This window comes from Phycodurus eques, chromosome 10, assembly GCF_024500275.1.
Source record: "Phycodurus eques isolate BA_2022a chromosome 10, UOR_Pequ_1.1, whole genome shotgun sequence".
NCBI lineage: Eukaryota > Metazoa > Chordata > Actinopteri > Syngnathiformes > Syngnathidae > Phycodurus > Phycodurus eques.
In genome coordinates this window covers 12,870,003-12,894,305 of record NC_084534.1, presented here as the reverse complement: position 1 = coordinate 12,894,305, position 24,303 = coordinate 12,870,003, and the positions used below count along the sequence as shown (strand labels likewise).

Genomic DNA, 24,303 nt, shown 5'->3' with positions numbered 1-24,303 from the left:
ATTTTGCAGTTATAGATTTTGATTGCAAAATTTGTAGTTGTAGAATCTTTTGTCCCTCTGAATGAATGCTACTTACCCTCTATTCATTTTGGTATTGCAGCTTGCTCTAGTCAACAATGGAATTTCAAGATTCCATTCCATGTTGTTTGCTGCAATTAAAAGGAATAGTTGGAATGTTGTCGGTCCATTTATGGTGACAGCGTGTCATCTGAAAGAACAGCTGATCCCCTCCATCTAAACAAGAACAGATAGCAAAGAGTGTGCCAAGACAGAGGATTTTCAAGGCTTTGAGGGCAAACATGATTTGAAAATGTTGTTGATCGATTCCAACTATAAGACATGGCATGTTCAGTAATCTGTAACTGTTTAAACCCTTCATAGAGCCATGTTTGGTTACTTTGATTGGTTTTGGCCTGTTTACTAAGTGTTGGACCCTGCACATTATGAGATGGTGGAACTGGACGACTTCCCTTATTCCATCAGAAATATGTATAACAGTGTTTAATGATGATTTTAAAAATATATATATCGAAGGAACAACTGAGTAGCTTCCACTTGGACTAATGGATTAATATATCTAATAAAATATACATAATATATTAATAATACGTTTTTGTAATTTCTCCTATTTAATCAGTTATCATTTACTGTGGGAGAATTATACTGTTTAGTATTATTTCATGCCCTGTGATTGGTTGGTGACCAGTTCAGTGTATACCCCGCCTCTTGCTTGGGGTCAGCTGAGATGGGGGGCCAGCACACCCGCGACCCTAGTGATGATAAGCCGTTAACAGAATGGCTGGATAGTATTATTTGATTATTATTTAAAAAAACAAGCCTATGTCCAAAAAAAGGCCTCATCTAATAAATGTCTTACCTCTAATAGAAGCCTGTTACACGCTGCAGTTGAGTAAAGAAACAACTCTACTTTTTGAAACTGGAATAACAATTGTCAGAGGATTGAACTTGACACGAAACCATAAAATCTAACTTTCCAGATTCCCCACTGTTGATGAATAAAATGCACAGTCCTAAAAGCTGAACTGTATAGCATGAATCTACTGTATGTGTGCCCTTTGACTGCAACTATACATTCCATACCAACGTTCCAGACTATAGCTCACAGTCATGCATGATTTCTTTGTCAGACCACCCTGATTGTCTTGTAAACCTGTTGCTTCAGTCTGTCACCCTCCTAACCTTCCCATCAATTTGTGTCTTTCAACGCTGCACCATGCATAGTTTTACTTGCATGCACACACTCCGTACACTCTAAGGACAAAAGTATAGATCTGATACATTTTAATTGGGATGCTGACACTGTACGTGCCTGCTTGCACTCCTATTTGAAAAAATGCTTCGATACTAGGACACCGATACCACTTTATGAGCCTTTCACACCGAGCAGGTGGAGTAGAAGCCATGTTAGCAGAGAAGATACAAGGTAAACACTTTGTTAGCCAATTGCAAATTATGCTGTGCAAATAGCCTGACAGGTCATCTAGAAAGCACAAATCCTTGTGCCCCATTGCTTTCTCCTTTCCGATCTGTTGCTATCAGATGCCGATCTGTGCAGCCACGCTCCCCCCATGAAGCCACGCCAGGCATTGTGCTGTAGCATGGCACATGAAATGAAGAGAAGCGATGGTGTGATAAAATATCACTTCAGTTGTCCTGTCAGAGTTTTATTTTTAACTTGTTGTCTATAGGGTTGGGAATCGAGAACCGATTGGAACAGCGACTAACATTCCGTTTTTTCCAGAATTGTTTATGGATGGATGAAGTGGGTGGGTAGCGGGAAGTCTGGGCGTCCCTGCTAAAGATACTGCCCCCGCGACCCAACCTCTGATAAGCGGTAGAAAATGGATGGATGGATGAATATTATATGAACTGACGAGATGAAAGTTGCGCTTTTTGGAAGGTGTGTGTCTCGTTACATGTGGTGTAAATGTAGCACAGTGTTTCAGAAAAAGAAAATCAAACCAACAGTCAAACATGGCGGTGGTAGTGTGATGGTCTTGGGCTGCTTAACTCCTTCAGGACCTGGACAACTTGCTGTGATTGATGGAACCATGAATTCTACTCTTTAACACAAAATCCTGAAGGATAATGTTTAGCTATCAGTTTGTGACCTCAAGCTGAAGCGCTCTTGTGTTCTGCAGCAGGATAACCAAAACACACCAGCAAGCCAACTTCTGAATGGCTTAAGAAAACAGAATGAAGGTTTTGGAGTGGCCTAGTCAAAGTCCAGACTTGAATCCAATTGAATCATGCTCGAAAATTCTAAATTTTTGCTGTATTCAAACAATTCTGCAAGGAAGAGAGGGCCAAAATATCTCCACAGAGATGTGAAAGACAGTTATAGAAAACACTTGATTTCAGTTGTTGGTGCTGAGGATGGCCCAACCTGTTATGAGGTTTAGCGACCAGTTAATCTTTCACACCGGGCCATGTAACTGAATAGTTACCTTTTCACAGCACTGACTGTAGTGTTAATGAATAGTGATTGCTTTCTGAAGCACAAATGTGCCTAAAGTTCTGTCTTTGAAGTGGAAACCTGTTCTTTGTCTTGAGCTGTAAAATGATCTTATAAACAACTTGTAACCTTATCCTCAGTGTCACGGGAGGTACTTTGCTCAGGATGAATTGGCAAATCAGGCCAACCCAAATGGAACCTCCTCCATTCAAATAAGCAATACGAACTGCTGTTTTAGTGTAAATGTTTATGTCAGATGAGATTTGTGTGCTTTGTAAGATCTACTAGATGTGCAGCCATTCTGTGTGGCCCCTTCAGCAGATTCCATTTCCTTCCTCACGACACACTCACAAGATAAGGAGTTGTGTACGTGGGTGTGAGAGTGCGTGAGCGTATGTTTTATTGAACTATTAGTGAAACATTTGAGCAGGTGATTCCTGAAATATATACTCATTCATCAAATAAAACTGTTTTCATGGAAAGAGGATATGCGTCATTTCCGCTTTAACATCAGTTTTGTCATGAATAAACCATCCACTGAAGCTGCTGCTCCCATTTGCATTCATATTATACACATGGCACCAGCAAGTACCAGTAATAGAGCTACAGTAAAGGAGCCAATTAGAATGTGTAGGTGTACCCTATGAGATTGACAGTTACAAAAAAAAAAAATGCTGTGAATAAAATGTATTCAGTATGAGTTAATTCACAAGCCAAACTGTATAACAGCGCATTTTAATATGGATACTAGGGGTGGGTATTTAACAAAAATGTACTATTAATTTCAATCAAATAATCGCTAATCTTCTTCTTCTTTTCCTTTCGGCTTGTCCCGTTAGGGGTCGCCACAGCGCGTCATCCTTTTCCATGTAAGCCTATCTCCTGCATCCTCCTCTCGAACACCAACTGCCATCATGTCTTCCCTCACGACATCCATCAACTTTCTCTTTGGTCTTCCTCGAGCTCTCTTGCCTGGCAGCTCCATCCTCATCATCCTTCTTCCAATATACTCACTATTTCTCCTCTGGACGTGTCCAAACCATTGAAGTCTGCGCTCTCTAACTTTGTCTCCAAAACATCGAACCTTGGCTGTCCCTCTGATGAGCTCATTTCTAATTTTATCCAACCTGGTCACTCCAAGAGCGAACCTCAACATCTTCATTTCCGCCACCTCCAGCTCTGCTTCCTGTTGTCTCTTCAGTGCCACTGTCTCTAATCCGTACATCATGGCTGGCCTCACTACTGTTTTATAAACTTTGCCCTTCATCCTAGCAGAGACTCTTCTGTCACATAACACACCTGACACCTTCCTCCACCCGTTCCAACCTGCTTTGACCCGTTTCTTCACTTCCTGACCACACTCACCATTGCTCTGGACGGTTGACCCCAAGTATTTAAAGTCCTCCACCCTTGCTATCGCTTCTCCCTGTAGCCTCATTCTTCCCCCACCAGCCCTCTCATTCATGCACATATATTCTGTTTTACTTCGGCTAATCTTCATTCCTCTTCTTTCCAGTGCATGCCTCCATCTCTCTAACTGTTCCTCCAGCTGCTCCCTGCTTTCACTGCAGATCACAATGTCATCTGCAAACATCATGGTCCACGGGGATTCCAGTCTAACCTCATCTGTCAGCCTATCCATCACCACTGCAAAAAGGAAGGGGCTCAGGGCTGATCCCTGATGCAGTCCCACGTCCACCTTAAATTCTTCTGTCACACCTACAGCACACCTCACCGCTGTTCTGCTGCCCTCGTACATGTCCTGTATTATTCTAACATACTTCTCTGCCACTCCAGACTTCCGCATGCAGTACCACAGTTCTTCTCTGGGTACTCTGTCATAGGCTTTCTCTAGATCTACAAAGACACAATGTAGCTCCTTCTGACCTTCTCTGTACTTTTCCATCAACATCCTCAAGGCAAATAATGCATCTGTGGTACTCTTTCTAGGCATGAAACCATACTGTTGCTCGCAAATACTCACTTCTGTCCTGAGTCTATCCTCCACTACTCTTTCCCATAACTTCATTGTGTGGCTCATCAACTTTATTCCTCTATAGTTGCCACAGCTCTGCACATCACCTTTGTTCTTAAAAATGGGCACCAGTACACTTTTCCTCCATTCCTCAGGCATCTTCTCACGCACTAGAATTCTATTGAACAAGCTGGTCAAAAACTTCACAGCCACCTCTCCTAGATGCTTCCATACCTCCACAGGAATGTCATCAGGACCAACTGCCTTTCCATTTTTCATCCTCTTTAATGCCTTTCTAACTTCCCCCTTACTAATCATTGCCACTTCCTGGTCCACCACACTTACCTCTTCTACTCTCCCTTCTCTATCATTTTCCTCATTCATCAACTCCTCGAAGTATTCTTTCCATCTAGCAAGCACACTGCTGGCACCAGTCAACATATTTCCATCTCTATCCTTAATCACCCTAACCTGCTGCACATCCTTCCCATCTCTGTCCCTCTGTCTGGCCAGCCTGTATAGATCCTTTTCTCCTTCTTTAGTGTCCAACCTGCCATACATGTCATCATATGCCTCTTGTTTTGCCTTTGCCACCTCTACCTTTGCCCTGTGTCGCATCTCAATGTATTCCTTTCGCCTCTCCTCGGTCCTCTCAGTGTCCCACTTCTTCTTAGCTAACCTCTTTCCTTGTATGATTTCCTGTACTGTGAGGTTCCACCACCAAGTCTCCTTCTCTCCTTTCCTGCCAGAAGATACACCAAGTACTCTCCTGCCTGCTTCTCTGATCACCTTGGCTGCAGTGGTCCAGTCTTCTGGAAGCTCCTGCCGTCCACCGAGAGCCTGTATCACCTCTTCCCGAAAAGCTGCACAACACTCGTCCTGTCTCAGCTTCCACCACATGGTTCTCTTCTCTGCCTTTGTCTTCCTAATTTTCCTCCCCACCACCAGAGTCATCTTACACACCACCATCCTATGCTGTCTAGCCACACTCTCCCCTACCACTACCTTACAGTTGGTAACCTCTTTCAGATTACATCGTCTGCACAAGATGTAATCCACCTGTGTGCTTCTACCTCCGCTCTTATAGGTCACCCTATGTTCGTGCCTCTTCTGGAAAAAAGTGTTCACTACAGCCATTTGCATCCTTGTTGCAAAGTCTACCACCATCTGTCCCTCCAAGTTCCTTTCCTGGATGCCGTATTTACCCATCACTTCTTCATCACCCCTATTACCTTCACCAACATGTCCATTACAATCTGCACCAATTACGACTCTCTCTCTGACTGGGATGCTAAGAACTACATCATCTAGCTCCTTCCAGAATTTCTCTTTCACCTCTAGGTCACATCCTACCTGTGGGGCATAGCCACTAATCACATTACACATAACACCCTCAATTACAAATTTCAGCCTCATCACTCGATCTGATACTCTTTTCACCTCCAAGACATTCTTAGCCAACTCTTCTTTTAAAATAACCCCGACTCCATTTCTCTTCCCATCGACACCATGGTAAAATAATTTAAACCCTGCCCCTAAACTTCTAGCCTTACTGCCTTTCCACCTGGTCTCCTGGACACACAATATATCAACCTTTCTCCTCATCATCATGTCAACCAACTCCCGAGATTTTCCTGTCATAGTCCCAACATTCAAAGTCCCCACATTCAGTTCTAGGCTCTGTGTTTTCCTCTTCTCTTTCTGCCGAAGAACCCGCTTTCCACCTCCTCTTCTTCTTTGACTTCGACCCACAGTAGCTGAATTTCCAACGGCGCCCCGCAGGTTGACGGCGCCGGTGGCGGACGTTGTTAACCCGGGCCACGACCGATCCGGTATGGAATTCTTTGGATGAACGCTCATATTTGTTTGGCAAGGTTTTAAGCCGGATGCCCTTCCTGACGCAACCCTCTGCATTTATCCGGGCTTGGGACCGGCCTACAGTTTGCACTGACTTGTGTCACCCATAGGGCTGCATTAATCAAATAATCGCTAATAATCACAAATAATAACAGTTTTTTGGACTGTGTCGTATTGAGCAAACTATTGCTACCCGGAGTTGAGTCATTGCGGAGGTCTGCTTGGATGTAGCTATCAAAATAATTTTGTCACAAAAGAATTTGACTAAATTCTTTACGACCAATAATTTGATTACTATGACCATCCCCAATGGATGTCACTAATATATAAAAAAATTATTACTTTTTGTAAGTAGACATTGTTTGTCATACTGACAGTGGTTCCTTGTGATCAACATCCATGAAAGCCAGAAGCTTCCCTCATCTATTAATGTATAATATACATCATGTTCTGATGTTTTAGCAATGAAATGGGATTGGGATTTGGTGATTCCTTGTATTGTCCCCAATAGACATAAATGGGAATGAACCACTTCCTGTATGTTAGCAATATGAGTTTGAATACATGCTTTGCAGTTGTGGCTTGAATCCAAACTCCTGTACTTGATCTTCACCACTCGGTTATTGAATTGACAACTGTGATGTTTTAATGTTCTTTTTGTGTACAGGCAACTCTGTGCTGCTGTTGGGATTCTAGTTTCTCTTGCTGGCTTTCTGCTGAAGGCATGTGGGGGTGTAGTACAGAGATGGCTTCGTCATCAATTTTCCATCCATACTGTGAGGTGTGAACATTTTGTGTGCCACAGAGAAATAAATTTAAAAGAAAAACTACACAGAACTGTCTGTCCTCATTGGGGAAAAACATACAATACATGCAGTTTTACACAACTGTAAACTACAACCACAATAATGAACATTTAAATTAAATTTATACCTCTCTCACATTAATTACAACTTAATTACAACATTATTATCATAGCAAAGTCAGAGTTTTTTGTTTCAGCTCATGTATTAGCTCATTAGGCTGTGAAGGTGTACCTAATGCTGTGGCCAGTTAGTATGCATCACCACTTTAGTCTTATTTCCTGTTTATTGCAAGAAGCAATTATTGGTTCCGAAATGTTAATACAATTTGTGTCGTCAGAGGCCACTTGTTTGATTTTGCTTTCTGTGTCTGGACTTATTTGTCTTCCTGTGAGGTTCCATCCCAGCCAAACGCAGCCCACAGCTCTTGCGATAAGATGCCGTCAGCTGGCTGTGGGTGGGAATGACGCTAAGAGCACAGAAGTGAATTATTGCTGGGAACGGGAGCTCACAGTATACGCCACAGGGGGTCTTCTTCTTCCTCTTCGATTCTCATGACGCCTTCGTCAGTGTGCATTTGGACTGATGCTCAGTGGCCGCAGGGAGCTCAGTGAAGGTTAAAGAGGTTGGGCTTTGACATTCAGCTGCTGCACAAGTACATTTTCTCAAGTACTGTACTCTGTGAGACAGCCATTTTGCAGATTTGTTGTATTTAGACATTTCAGAGGGAGATATTGTACAATTAGTATTACATTTTCTCATAGACATGTTTTTGATCTCAGACACAACCACCGGTGGATGCTTATTTTAGCCTTAGATGGCTTACAAAATTCCTTCCGATCACGTAATTGATTAATTAATTATTGTGATAACATTTCCTTGACAAATGGGAGAAAATTACTTTAATTAATTGATTGATTATTATTTTATGTTTGTTAAGCATTAGGTGTCTCTGAATGTCAAAGTTTGTCACTCAACTTCCTGTAGCTGATGTACTTGTTCATGTACAGTAAGTACTTCTACTGAGTTTTTGTCACATTAAGATTTTTTATTATATAGATATTACAGATACAGTCATCTAAGTATACAAAGGCATCTTTCAGTCTTTTTTTTTTTTTTTTTTTTTTTGGCATCCTGCTGCATTGAGTCCCATGTGCCTCCAGGGACACTGCATCTCTTTCCTCAAATCAAAACTAAAACTTTGCAGATTGTCACACAGCTCACCCACTGAGGCAGAGAACTTTCCTAAATGCTCTCAGGATCTTGCTGTCATTTTAATGATCTCTGTGTTTTGACGCTGGTCTAACAGAGTCGTAGTCATAGCATCATTTGTTTTTCAGCTATTATCCCTTTCCCCTAACAAAGACGTGGGCAGTCGTTTACAGTATGTGGTGAGCGAAGATGTAAGTCCACATTCCTCTGGGTGTGTGAGTGCAGCGTGATCCAACATGATGAAGCCCTTGAGCTCTATGTGGTTCAACATCAAAAGTCTCCGCTCCACCCGAGCCATAGCTGTGTCATTAAAAAAAATAGCAATGGGCCTTTGACAAAATGTCATTAGTATACCAGAATCAGAATCAGCTTTATTGGCCAAGTGTGTTACAAGACACACAAGGAATTTGTCTCCTAGTGTTGGAACCACTCTAGTATGACCACAAACAGCCACTATGACAAAATATACATTTAGGACCAAAAAAAAAATACATGTATAGTGAGAGTTATTGAGCAATGAAAGTGCACCAGTAGTGTGAGTAATTTACAGCAATTTAAAGTGACTAATAATGCAATGATCTGGTACAGTGACTATTGTGCAAATGGTGCAGAGAGTTCTAAAACACATAAGTGGGCAGTAGTAATCAACAATAGTATGCAAATAGTGCAGCGTAGTAAAACAGTGAGTGTACAAATAATGTAGAAGTGATGAGATGTGCAAAATCACAGTTGTTACAATGAATTGTAAGTAAACTGTTTATTGGCAAGAGGGAAGAAGCTGTTGGAATGTTTGATGGTTTTAGTTTCCACTGTTCGATAGCGCCTACCTGAGGGAAGGAGCTGGAGTAGGTGGGGAACAGGATGTGGAGGGTCCAAGAGGCACCGATGATTTATTTTATTTTTTGTTTTATTTGAGAATTTTGTCCCAATTCATTGTGATGTAAAGTTGCTACGGTGGCATTTTAGCCCAATGTTAAGCTGTTTTTTTTTTATTTTTTTTTTTTATTTTTATTTTTTATTTTTTATTTTTTTGGGTCATCGGTTGGTTTGAAGATTAAAATAATCGCTAAAAACCATCAGCGCAAAAGTGCAAGCAACCGTTTACCTTGTTAGGTGTCTCAATGTTGGCATAGACGTATTTTATTGTTTCACTCACCCAATTGACTGAAAGTTGACTTCACTGGCTGAGGTGACTGATCATTCATTTTAACAAAGTTAAGACACCCTTTGTTCGCCGCCGCTGCCGTTGGGCACAAGCACATCATCATGCCCATTCTTCTTCGTTGGTTTACGCCGCTTCTTCGTTGCTTTTCGCGACTTCTTCTTCGCTGCTGGAGGACGAGGCATCGAAACTGGGAACCAAACTTTTTTTAATGTGACCGTTTCCGGGAGAACCGGAACGTTAGTCTTGGTTCCAATCGGCTCTCGATGCCCAAACTGTATGTATTATTGCCAACATTAGTATACACCAAACTCAAGGCTGCAATATTGGCCTTGGAAGTGAAAAAGTTGGATCGGGACATCTTTACACCTTGGACTAGTCACCAGTCAATTACAGTCTTGGTATTACCATAATTTCTCGTGTATAATGCACATTTCCCCCCCTAAAAAAATGAAAATGGATGGATTTGCATTAAACATGAGCTACTATGCTGTGCGAAATAAAAAGGGGAGCAGTACAATAGAGCAACAAACTGAAAGACTGCAGGGAATGCAGCTTTTTTATTGGCAAGTCAACTACATTGATGGTGTAAGCCATAAAAAAGAGTCACATACAGTAAAATGAAATAAAAGCCTGTAACTTCTGTTTTGATGCCACTGTCACCATAACTGCTTCTTTTGCCAGAAAACTGGACTGCTGGTGGCTGCCAAGGAATGCACTTCATTTTGCCTCCATCGTATCAAGAAAGGCTTAAATCATAATAATGAGAAATCAACACAATTCCACACAATTGATAAAATTAAAAAGAAACAATTGATTCATTGATTTGTGTGCCAATCGCTACTTAAGACCTATTTTCCTGTGCTAATCGTCAGACTAACAAAATTGATAATAGACATACTATACACATGATTGTTTTTGGTGTGTCAAGTGTGGTTAGCACAGAGACTGGCACTAACTAATACTGAGAGGTGTCCTGGCTGGTCCACTAACATTCTAGCTCACCATAGCAGGGGATCTTGGATTACCATTGCAATGACACGTTCATTTCCCAGTGTGTGACCAAATGGTATTGATGTTATTTAAACATAAACAGACTATATTGTTCCTTTACCACACATTTGGGAAGCATCTGGGGGTGAAGGGTACGTGATTGAATGCACTTTAGAGAGTGTCCCCCCACCACCCCGTACAGATAATTTCGTGACTCCCTTGTCTCTTTCTGACTCACATGTTGACAGCTCAGATAATGGAAGTCACTTCAGACTTTTCCCCGGCCGAATCTCTGCCCTTCTGTCTTTGCATAAAAGAGAGAGCAAATGTTGCATTTTCCAAAAAACAGAAGTGCCACCTGGCTCATGATGCAGTCAGAATATGTTTAAGAGGGATAATTTCTGCCTGCTTCACGCTCTGAAGCCTTCCAACGCGCTTCCTCCTGGCCTGTTCTCTGGAATGATATAATGGCGTTTCCACATTCCGATATTCTCTGCCAGAAATATTTGTACATGCATTGAGTTCATTGAAAGTGCAGCAGGGAACAGCAGAAGAACCATCTTCTTACTTAAACTGTGTTTGCGGTAATTCTTTGTTCAGTCATTTCAAAGCATCATCAATAGCGTTCATAAATTACCCATTGACAGTTTACAATAGTTAGTTAGTTTCAAATGTCACAAACAATACTGGAGCTATAATTTAGATCCTTTTTATCTGACAGATCAGGTTATTTAAATACAAATTTAGTTTAGACACTGGTATTTAATGACTGAACAAATAGTGCGTCGTAATAAAATATAGCAGACAAAGAGGTTGTTTGTGGAAGTGTCTGTTAGGATTTCATTGCATTACAGTATGTTTGCACCCGGCAGAAAACTGTACTGAAAGTGTGAAAAATAAATATGGCTAAAGAAATTGGAAAAATACAATAACTGTTTTTATTGTTTTGGAGTGATGTCATCGGATTTTGTTCAGCTTGTGAAACTTTAATCCCTTTTCTTCCAACACTTTCATCAAACCTACTTTTATCCGCTAGTTGATTTCCCCCAAATGCTACTTAAACTCATTCTTGTGGCTATCGACCTACAAAGTGGCTCCTTCAATAACAAACATATTCCCTTGTTCTAATTAAAAAAAATATATATTCCATATCATGTAATGAAATAGAATTATTTCATTCCAGGCTAGAAATGTAGCCGTGTTAAAATCATTATTAACTGTTCAGACATGCTTTTGTGTAAAGTGTGAAAATGAGTTAACCACTGTCCAATATAACAAAAAAGTAAAACTATTCACTGTTTTGATGTTTGACCATTTGAGAGACTTGTATTCCACCCTTTATTGAGCAGCGGCACATATTTTACATTTGAAAACTTACACCACACCACCATATAAAAATGTCACGAAAATTGTATATACAGGTCAATTATGTACCTGGTGCCATCTTATGGAAGCACATTCAATTGTCCTGCCTATCACAATATGTTGCTGGCATAGATGAACAAAAGATACATTGTCATTTAAAAAATAAAATTCTGACTAATTAAGTGAAATTGGATTTATTTCCTGCATCACACCTGATGATCTCTCACGGCACACTGGTAAAATATGGTCATGAATTTTAGCCCATGACTTATCACATGACATGCTAGTATCTTCTTCTATTTTTGGAACAGTTTGTTTTTTCATGGAAATAGTCTGATGCTTATTGTGTGTATGGAGGAGGGGTTGGGGGTCAGAGGGAGCAGTGAAGGCATCTTTGTAAGCCTGGGATAAGATACCAGTGTTTGCCTTAACTAGCCATTGGTTTTGTGTGTTAGAGCGGATCTGTTTCAAATGTGAGGATCCTTTATTGAAGGCTCTTTTGATGGACACTGCGCTCGTTTGTGTGTTCTTTTATGGTGTGGCGATTGTGCATTGACCTCCTAAACTGTCCAATTAAATGCACAAATGAGTTACTTGTTCTGCTTGATTGTCATCTTGTAGACTCAAACACGTGCACTAAAACATTGTGCGCTATCAGCCAAAACAGTTTCAAACTATAGGATGCACATTCAAGGAATTATGTTTTAAAAATAAGGTGTTTAATATTAAAGTTGCCTTCTATGTGACTTATTTTTTTGAGTGTGTTTAAGAAGCTTCACAATGTGCTTCATGAGGTCAGAACAAAGAAACGAGGGTTGGGCTCCTGTTACTTTCCCCACCCTAAAAACCACCTGCTCAGACTATGCTATATATCAGCAAACAAAGCAATTAGGCTGTGGGTGAGTGATTTTAAAGCAAGTGGTGTATCCAAAGAATTTAGGATATTACTGTAGCCTTGCAAAGATTAAGATGACAAGTATTTTACGCATTTATTTAAATATATGGAGATCTGCTGCTACATTACATTGATTCGGATTTTAAAAAGAAAAAAAGGAAGCAGTGTAACACTAACCCGTCCATAATAAGTCTCCTATTACTGTATTAAAACAGTGGCAGGGCGATGCTCAATCAATGCTCAATAATCACGTCAGACAAAGAGGAAATTGGTCAGTTTAAAAATAGTGCGAGTAATGCTGATGCCTGTTGCCATGGTGATTTGGGTCAATGAACGGTTGCCATGGTTGCCTCCCTACTTGGAATTCTGAGAAGGCGATATTTTGACATTTTGTGCAGTCTGAATTTGTGGGTGGAGGATGATGAAAGTGTGTAATTATAAATGAGGATGTACGTGAGGTGCGAGCGTGTGTGTGTTTTTGACAGTGGTCCAACACAGGCTTGATTCACAATTTGTGATTTAATCCTAAAAAATCACCCTATTCATGGAAATAATATATCAGACCCTAACAGCTTGCAGATGAGCAACACAAATTTAGATTTTTTATTTTTTTTTAATCCAAGTTAAACCATCTTGGTGGTGATATTTCCAAGTCTCACAGCACATTCATCCTCATAGGGCATAAAAACACTTAAGCCATAAATGCTGTGTCTCAGCAATCTATCTATCTATTTTTCTGGCTGTCTATCAATCTATATATCTATTAGGGGTGTAATGATTCATTTTAGCAATGATTCGATTCGTATAGGGATTTGTGGTTCACGATTCGATTCAAGAACAATTTTGGATCATTTAGAACGATACAATCTGAAACGATTCAGTGGCTGGAAATTGATTCAGTAGATTTTTAGCCAAGAATTCATCCAATGTGAAAGTGAAATAATTACCTGCATACTGGACAGTGCAAGTGAAATTTCTTAGATTCTTGTTGTTGCTTGTAAGGGAATAGGATAAAAACTAATTGTGGTTATTAAATATGAAGATTTTCCTTATCTATTTTCCTTTTGTGTCTTATTGTGCATTGTATTGTATGTGTTTTCTAATGGACTATGAGTCTGCTAAATAAAAGTTGATTGATTGTATTGTTTTGGAATACAACAAAGGCGAAAACAGTTTAAACAGTTAAGAGTTAAGAACTTATTGTTTATATTTTTTTTCAGCCACGATTTTATTGTTGAGCCATTTTTTTCCCCCTAGAAAACCGATGTTTAATTGGTGACTTGTGAGGGCGTCCTTGGAAAAATGTCTCCACTGTCAGGTGTCCCTCGCTGGACCCAAAGTTTGTGAATCCCTGTTCTAAACAGTTAAATGCTAAAGGCAAACTAAGCACAGAGATTTTCATGAGGAAACTATTTCAGGAATAAAGTGAATAATACATAGATAGGTAAATAAATGAACAAACCTGCTCTTTGGAGCACAAATGTGAGCCTGAAACAGCGTCCAGCAGTTGACATTGTCGAACCCCAAACCTCAGAAATCTGAAGCGGTTACGCTAACCACTAGACCACAGTCCTGCTACAAAAATAGTTTTTCTTTTAAATTAATTTTGCCAGATTTGTCCTAAACCTTGTTTGGGCTCAAAGAAATTCTATTTGTGTGCCTCACCTGTTATATTGTGCTCATGATCCATATTTGTGTCTGTCTGTGTGTAAGAGAGAGATAGCAATTGCTCTCCATCCACCTGTCTGTAAAAAAATAAAATAAAAATAAATAAGTCATTGCCCATCATAGCTTGATCTGCTGAGTCAGATCACAAATAATGACATAAAAAAAATGCAAGGATTGTACAGTATATCCAACTGTTGGAAATACATTGAGATGTGATTGTGACATATCTATCAATAAAACAAATATGTGCATATACAGGACTATACTTGTATTTTAGGCCAGATAGAAATGCTGCATTTTTTTGTGTTGTGCTTCTTTTACACTGGCCCGCCCTATTCAACACAGTCACATGCATCCAGTCAGTCATTGTGTAACAGACACAAACCATTTCATCTCATGGATTTGTTGCTGATGTCGTGTTGCATGTGAGTATTTTTGCCGCCGAGCCCAAACTTGACTGGTATCAGAGGCCCTGTTGTTCTTGCTGCCCCTGTCCCTCTAGTCCTTGAACGGATGTGGATGGGATGTCATGTGACACATCGAGTCGACAAGACACAACAGACTTGGGGATGTGTGCAGACTGCGTGACATGCTGTGTGTGTGTTTGTGTACACTAATGTGAAGAGATGCAAGGAGATATCCACACAAGCGTCGTGCAGAAATACACACGGAGTGGCAGGACCAGAATAGACTGTGAATGGTTGTTGGACCTGATGAGTGTGCACGTGGCGCAAGGGCACATGAAGGTCCCCTCCCCCATTGCTGATGATGTTAGAGCCTCTACTGTATGTTACCACTGGCAACAAGCATGTGCGCCCCCCGCCCCCCACCCCCCCTCCCTCTTTCCGACTGGGCTGGTCGGCTGCATCATCGTCATCGTTGGAAGCTTGAGGTTATTCCTCATACGTCCGCACAATTTTAAAATGATTCCGGTACTGATAATCCTTGTGTCAGATCTGACGATCACTGCCGATACCATCATGTGGATTAGTTGTAAATCTTTCAATTTCTTTATGGTGTGTGCTTTTGGCGATGTGATCTGACATGTTTGTTTGGGGTTCACAGCTCTTGCGCACCTGCGCAGTGTTAGGGGGGAAGGGATGTTACACTCTGGTTGGGTGATTATGGAAAAAAAAAAAATAATCACAAATATTTTGATTGATATTGAAATGCTGGTTAATAAACACAATTATTCATTTCAATTATTTATTCAACTACCAAAACTCAACTTTAAATATAACTTAGAAGTACAACCAGAAAATATATTAGTAACAAGTAAAATAATAATATATTAAAAGAAATGTAACCCAAAAAAAACAAAGCAAAATAAATACATTCATGGCTAAAAACGTGCCAATGCTTTTAGCCATGACTGTATTATCTTTGTCTGTTATGGTTTTCTAAAAAAAAAAAATCCTCTTTATTCTGGGATCTAGCAAATACAAATAATTTTGGTAATCCCAATTGACAAAACAGGAAAAGTTTAGTCTGATTTCACAGTCAAGTGTGTCTTTTTATACAGGCAATGACCGTATCTGCTGTTCCTGCTCTGTGCACCTTGGCCTATTAGGGGCAGTGTGATGCAATGCATGCATGGAGCTACTCATTTAGTGTAAGATAAAAAAATAAATAATATTACTTAATATCATATATAGGGCGGCACGGTGAGCGACTGGTTAGAGCGTCAGCCTCACAGTTCCGAGGACCCGGGTTCAATCCCCGGCCCCGGAGTTTGCATGTTCTCCCCGTGCCTGCGTGGGTTTTCTCCGGGCACTCCGGTTTCCTCCCACATCCCAAAAACATGCATTAATTGGAGATGGATGCGTGCATTGGGCTCATCGTCAAGATATTGGCCGCAACCTCGAGTGCACGTCTCATTGACAGCGCAGCGTGCGTGATACTTGATTTAATGAGCTTATCCCCCACACTGAATAGCAGTTTGACATTGTATGTTCCTGCTGCCTGCTATAGGGGAACACCATATGGATGTTTGATACCTCGCTTTGAGTGAAGAGCAGCAAATGAGGGTTGCGTTAATGGTAGACTGTGCATGTCAGCAACAGTAGTCAAGTGTAAAAACGTACACAGACATCCGCATGCACACACAACATGCCACCTGTGCAGACCACACACATGCTCACCCTGCTGTGTCAGGAGTATGTTGTTCTTAGGTAAATTGAATAAACACTTTTGTTTTCTCTGTGAGTGTGCCTGTGCATCCCCATGCATTGCAATAAAAAGTCCAAGAACAGAGTGGAATTCTGTGAATGTTCTTCTTTGGAGCAGGTGTGTGAACATTCACGCTTTCTTGTTCTTGAGTTCCATCTCCCCGAAGGAGAGCAAGACATTTAAACTTACTTTAAACTGGCGTGGCTAGTGTGGCTTAACGTGTTCTTTTTCCAGCAATACATATCGCCTCTGCAATGAGGGTGTTGCCCGGTGTAAAAGAGTTACAGATGAGGGTGGGATTGTGATTTAATGGTGAGATCATCACCGTCCTCAAGGGGTCTGGTGTATGAGGGGTTTGTTCCAGCAGCTCATGCAGGGTGTGATGCTAAACTTTGGCTGGATCCAATCCAATACGCTCCAGCTGATGTTGTCACTATGGAATTCAAATAAGCCATAACGTATTTCACATATTGAATAATGTTAATAATTTTACTTTTAGGATGTTTTGTTCTGTTGTGTCTTTAAGACCTCTGTGATGTTTGTGCACGTTATTAGACAAAAATGTGATTGATGTGCCCTTATGACTTATTGCATTGTGGGTATTGTTATCCATGAAATACTCTATGCTGAGTCCTAATGAAAACCTATGTGTTCCTGCTGCTTTGTATTTGCTTTATGAGTACTGAAAGGAAGATCTGTACCTCTGCATGATATCATTCATTGATTTTACAGCTGGGCCATGACCACTAATGTTAATCATTGGGATTTATGCGTAAGTCTCTGCAACCGTGATCGTGATGTGTGGTGTCTGGTTGGTGCTTAAAAGGGGCAAAATACTGTCAACATTTGGATGTTGGCTAAAACAGCAAACAGCGCAGTCACCAGGCAACTTCATAGTGTTTGTTCTGCAGCTTAATTTGTCACAGATAATACTTAAAAGGATGCTGAAATAGGATATTTTCATCCTGGAATCGATGTTATATAAAATAAAGTACGGAGACACAGCTCTTAATCACGTAATTGATCAGTTAAATGGAATTAATTTGGAATGAATTGGGACATATTTTGAAGTCTGACCTCCCAAATATTCTACTGGATCATTTGACCAAAAAACCCACCAGAGACACTCCAAAATCTTGTAGGACGTCATCCCAGAGTAGTGGAAGCTGTAATAGCTGAAAAATGAGACCAATTCCACATTTCCAGCCACTTTTAGGCCTGTTGTCCCAATACATTTGTTCATATAATAAATTTCTAAGACATCTGACACTCATAAATGTTTTCATGTGTGTGCATGTGCGCACGTCTATCATTATTTGCTTAACTTTGTTTATTCTTGTCTTAGGGCCGGCATTGATGATGTGGAGACAGACGTGGTGGAGATTGAGGCAAAGCTGGACAAGGTACGGAATTTTCTTTTTGCTGTAAAACAAATATATTTTTGTTTGCCTGAATCATAGTGTTTCACTGAAAAATGCTATCAGAGCTAAGATGATGTGTGAAACCTAATTGGTTTTATTTGCATCTGTTGATTAAAATTGGACATAGCACTGCTATGTCCAATTGGCTTCTGTAAACAACACCGAGCAGACTTGAGAGTGCAGTATAGAAGCATTACTGTTGCCTGTTGTTGCTCTACAGCCATTAATGTCTGTGTCATAATAGTAAAATTTTTCACAATGTATAGATGTGTAACTATTGTCATAAATAATTGTTGGATTTGTTAAAAGCAAACTTGACCCTGCAGAATACATTTTCCCAGTGCATTATTGTCATGCTCTATTAATGTAATATAGGGCTCTATGTTAAGTTAAACTACAACTTTTACATGGCTAATTATCCCCTAGGAGTCTCAGAGCTGAGGTAATGCCTCTTCAGATAAACTAATAGATTTTTTTTAGTCAGATTGCATTTACTATTGCATTTTCTGCATGTCAAGTTTACTAAAGCCCTATGGGGGGCACAAGCCAGTGCAAACTGTAGGCCGGTACCAAGCCCTGATAAATGCAGAGGGTTGCGTCAGGAAGGGTACCGGCTTAAAACTTCGCCAAACAAATATGAGCCTTCATCCAAAGAATTGCATACCGGTTCGGTCGTGGCCCGGGTTAACAACGTCCGCCACTGGCGCCGTCAACCTGCAGGGTGTCAGTGGAAATTCAGCTACTGTGGGTCGAAGTCAAAGAGGTGGAAAGCTGGTTCTTCGGCAGAAAGAGAAGAGGAAACCACAGATTCTAGAACTGAATGTGGGGACTTTGAATGTTGGGACTATGAATCTAAATCTCTCAACTAAATCTCGGGAGTTGGTTGGCATGATGATTAGGAGAAAGTGGTAGGGGCGAGTGTGGCGAGACGGCATAGGATGGTGTGTATAAGGTTACTCTGGTGGTGGGGAGGAGGATTAGGAAGACAAACGGAGAGCAGAGAACCATGTGGTGGAAGCTGAGACAGGATGAGTGTTGTGCAGCTTTTCAGGAAGAGGTGAGACAGGCTCTCAGAGGACAGGAGGAGGTTCCAGAAGACTGGACCGCTGCAGCCAAGGTGATCAGAGAGGCAGGCAGGAGAGTACTTGGTGTATCTTCTGGCAGGAAAGGAGATAAGGAGACTTGGTGGTGGAACATCACAGTACAGGAAATCATAAAAGGAAAAAGGTTAGCTAAGAAGAAGTGGGACACTGAGAGGACCGAGGAGAGGCAAAAGGAATAAATTGAGATGTGACATAGGGCAAAGATAGAGGTGGCAAAGTCCAAACGAGGCATATGATGACATTAATGCCAGGTTGGACACTAAAGAAGGAGAAAAGGATCTATACAGGTTGGCCAGACAGAGGGATAGAGATGGGAAGGCTGTGCAGCAGGTTAGGGTGATTAAGGATAGAGATGGAAATATGTTGACTGGTGCCAGTAGTGTGCGAGATAGATGGAAAGAATACTTTGAGGATTTGATGAATGAGGAAAATGAGAGAGAAGGAAGAGTAGAAGAGGCGTGGTGGACCAGGAAGTGACAATGATTATAAGGGGGAAGTTAGAAAGGCATTAAAGAGGATGAAAAATGGAAAGGCAGTTGGTCCTGATGACATTCCTGTGGAGGTATGGAAGCATCTAGGAGAGCTGGCTGTGGAGTTTTTGACCAGCTTGTTCATCAGAATTCTAGCACGTGAGAAAATGACTGACGAATGGAGGAAAAGTGTTCTAGTGCCCATTTTTGAACAAGGGTGATGGGCAGAGCTGTGGGAACTATAGAGGAATAAAGTTGCTGAGCCACACAATGAAGTTATGGGAAAGAATAGTGGAAGCTAGACTCAGGACAGAAGTGAGTATTTGCGAGCAACAGTATGGTTTCATGCCTAGAAAAGGTACCACAGATGCATTATTTGCCTTGAGGATGTTGATGGAAAAATACAAAGAAGGTCAGAAAGAGCTACATTGTGTCTTTGTAGATCTAGAGAAAGCCCATGACAGAGTACCCAGAGAGGAACTGTGGTACTGCATGTGGAAGTCTGGAGTGGCAGAGAAGTATGTTAGAATAATACAGGACATGTACGAGGGCAGCAGAATAGTGGTGAGGTGTGCTGTAGGTGTGACAGACTAATTTAAGGTGGAGGTGGGACTGCATAAGGGATCAGCCCTGAACCCCTTCCTGTTTGCAGTGGTGATGGATAGGCTGACAGATGAGGTTAGACTGAAATCCCCGTAGACCATGATGTTTGCAGATGACATTGTGATCTGCAGTGTAAGCAGGGAGCAGGTGGAGGAACAGTTAGAAAGATGGAGGCATACACTGGAAAGCAGAGGAATGACGATATCCCAAGTAAAACAGAATATATGTGCATGAATGAGAGGGGTGGTGGGGGAAGAGTGAGGCTACAGGGAGAAGCGATAGCAAGGGTGGAGGACTTTAAATGCTTGGGGTCAACCGTCCAGAGCAATGGTGAGTGTGGTCAGGAAGTGAAGAAACGGGTCCAAGCAGGTTGGAACGGGTGGAGGAAGGTGTCAGGTGTGTTATGTGACAGAAGAGTATCTGCTAGGATGAAGGGCAATGTTTACAGGACAGTGGTGAGGCCAGCCATGATGTACGGATTAAAGACAGTGGCACTGAAGAGACGACAGGAAGCAGAGCTGGAGGTGGCGGAAATGAAGATGTTGAGGTTCACTCTCGGAGTGACCAGGTTGGATAAAATAAGAAATGAGCTCATCAGGGGGAGAGCCAAGGTTCGATGTTTTGGAGACAAAGGTAGAGAGAGCAGACTTCGAAGGTTTGGACACGTCCAGAGGAGCAATAGTGAGTATATTGGTAGAAGGATGATGAGGATGGAGCTGCCAGGCAAGAGAGCTAGAGGAAGACCAAAGAGAAGGTTGATGGATGTCGTGAGGGAAGACATGAGGGCAGTTGGTGTTTGAGAGGAGGATGCAGGAGATGGAAAAGGATGACGCGCTGTGGCGACCCCTAAAGGGACAAGCCGAAAGGAAAAGAAGAAGATTGCATTTACTACATTACATCATGAGTCATTATGCACTACAATTAGTTGATCAAGGTACTTTTGAAAGCAATTTTTTTGTATTAATTAACTTTAATAATTGCATTTTACACATTTGAATGTTGTAAAAGTAGGGGATTAACCGACTAGTCAATGAGTGGTGTTTAATGCTTGAAGTCTTGAAATTGTATTTTTAATCACTTCTTTTAATTTGGACGACTGGTTAGAGCGTCTGCCTCACAGTTCTGAGGACTGGGGTTCAATCCACGGCCCCGCCTGTGTGGAATTTGCATGTTCTCCTGCGTGGGTTTTCTCCGGGCACTCCGGAGGAACACTCGGGGTTCCCCCAACATCCCAAAAACATGCATGGTAGGTTAATTGAAGACTCTAAATTGCCCGTAGGTGTGAAAGTGAGTGCGAATGGTTGTTTGTTTATATGTGCCCTGCGATTGGCTGGCAACCAGTTCAGGTTGTACCCCGCCTCACCCTAGTGAGGATAAGCGGCTCAGAAAATGGATGGATGGATGTTTTAATTTGTCTCGACTGTCGTCAAATATGTCGTTACGGGAAGCCTGTCAATGGCACAGAAAAGGCTGGGGACCGCTGTACTGTGCTAAAACTTCATCGTCATCGATTATTTGAGTTTGACTCTACTGTCATCACATTATAGTTGACAACAAAACATTTTTAGTCGGTCAACCTTTAGTTAGAAGCACAATTAATGCTCAAATTGGAATGTAATATCGAGCCTTGTTGTTTTTGTGATTTCCTACTTTGAATTTTGTCTTTCCTAACATTTTACATTTTTAGATTTGTCTCTCTCACAGCTCAAATTAACTTCTGCAGCCTGTTATTCAAAACAAATTGCCTTGATAGGTGATTAAAAGAGATAAAGTGTGCAGTTTAACCGAAGGTTAGTCAGTGGCTTTGCAGTGAAATTAGAAGGGTGGTGGGCGACACGTTCACACCCACCCTACTACAAAATTATGCTCCAAGCATGTTGGAACCATCCATTGAACCTTGAATGATGACCTGAGTTATCAGGGGGGGGTTCCATTGGGGTCATTTATTCTGTGCAGCAGGGGGTCTTCACACTGCTTTGATGGGATGCCCTTACACTGCCTTGGGGGGAATTGTGACAGCACCAAAATCTAAATGAGATTAATGTGGGATTAACGCGAGATAATGTCAATTTTGAGATTTGTGACTTCAGAAATGACCAAAAACTCACCATTTTGTAAATAATGCATTTACAAAATATCAGCGATGTCTTTGCATTAGGACCAGTGGACAATGTCCCACGAGACTGCACTGTTTATTTATTAGCTAGTGTTGTGGGTGAGCTGGAGCCTGGGATAGGCTCCGGCACGCCCGCGACCCTAGTGAGGATAAGCGGTACATAAAATAGATGGATGGATGGGAGGATGCCGGACTACCTGCAGAAAACCCACGCCCTGAATCTTAGAACTGTGTCCGATGTGCTTACCACTTGGTCTGCTGTGCTGCTCTTCTTTGTAACACAAACTTTGTATTTAATATAGTGCAGTGATTCCATTACAATATTATGAACAAACCTGTCTCATAATCCTTATAGCGTTGTGTAGTAAATTCCTATTCCTGCTCCTCAGAAACGGTCCGCCCCTAGTCTGTCATTCAAACAACCTCGTTGGTGTGACTGATATACAGTACAATCTTCTATATGCGGGGGAAAGGCCCTGTCACGAATAGTGAAAACCTGTGAGTAATTGACACCCCCCTTAAAAAGGCTTACAATTGACCATAGATTCGACAAGATGACGGCAAAGCACTACATGAAGCTAACTTCAACATAGTTCCTTGGCACTAAGATACCACAAGATGGCACCAGAGCAATACGCTTTTATGATGACACAGCTTTGGTCTGAGCACACAATCAGCAAATAGTGTGTTTTTCAGCACATACTGAAGGATAGGTTCCAAACAAATCCACAAATAGATGAAGTTGCAAATGGCAAACCACAATTATACAGGGGTTTACTGTATGCCTCTATTTTAATTATTATTATCTTTTTTTTTTTTTTGGTTAACCAACAGAGCAGTTGTGATCAAACCTCTGAATCCCAGCCTAGCAACAAGTGGGCATCAAAATATGAGCAGTTCTGTTTCTCCACGCTGTGTATGTTTGAGAGCTATTATCCATCCATCCATCCATCTTCTGAGCCGCTTCTCCTCACTAGGGTCCCGGGAGTGCTGGAGCCTATCCCAGCTATCTTCGGGCAGGAGGCGGGGTACACCCTGAACTGGTTGCCAGCCAATCGCAGGGCACACACAGACAAACAACCATTCGCACCTACAGGCAATTTAGAGTATTCAGTGAACCTACCATGCATGTTTTTAGGATGTGGGAGGAAACCGGTGTAGCTGCAGAAAACCCACACAGTCACGGGAGAATATGCAAACTCCACACAGGCGAGGCCAGATTTGAACCCGGGTCCTAAGAACTGTGAGGTACACCCTGGACTGGTCGCCATCCAATCGCAGGGCACATATAAACAAACAACCATTCATACTCACATTCACACCTACGGGCAATTTAGAGTCTTCAATCAACCTACCATGTTTTTGGGATGTGGGAGGAAACCGGAGTGCCCGGAGAAAACCCACGCAGGCACGGGGAGAACATGCAAACTACACACAGTTCTGAGGCAGACGCTCTAACCAGTCGGTCACTCTACCGCCTTTGACAGCTATTATTGTATTTAAATTTCAATGCATTATGAGGAATAACGCATTATTTGTATTGTCTGAGCAACTTATAAAAGAGCTGTTGGAAGAAAAATTGGAACTTTAGAAAAGACCATCTGACACCAAACTAGTTTACTAATTTGTTTCGTAGAAAAACACAACTGTTCGATTTCTCATATGGCCATTAATAACAAAGGCTGTTTCTGTTTGATAGTTAGACATATTTTTTTAAATCGCTATTGTGGATTACCATTGGGAGTGAAGGTTCTCTATTACATTGTTGGAGTTTTGGACAATTAACACAAGCTATACAGTCTTCTTTGAGCAGATGTAGCAATCTGACTCCCAAGTTGACCCCTTTGATTTTTTTCAACCCATTTGTTGACAATTTGTTGACACATATAGTGTGCCTGTAATGGGCATTCTCAGACCCTGGGGGCTTAGTGCAGCACACGATGAGATCACATTCTCCCCCATCAGCCACCTCACTGACAGATATGTTGTGGGAGAGCATGCCAGGAATCACTGTT

The 24,303-nt window shown here is 41.5% G+C and overlaps 1 protein-coding gene across 3 annotated transcripts in view; it reads left to right on the top strand.

Moving 5' to 3' along the window:
• The window catches only part of LOC133408632 (arf-GAP with coiled-coil, ANK repeat and PH domain-containing protein 3-like), a 69,543-nt gene that overhangs the window by 11,978 nt on the left and 33,262 nt on the right, over positions 1-24,303 (top strand). For all 3 annotated transcript variants that reach the window (XM_061687725.1, XM_061687724.1, XM_061687726.1), the window contains exon 2: positions 17,921-17,978. In XM_061687725.1, coding sequence (XP_061543709.1) covers positions 17,921-17,978 — 58 coding nt within the window. The remainder of the gene's footprint in view (positions 1-17,920; positions 17,979-24,303) is intronic.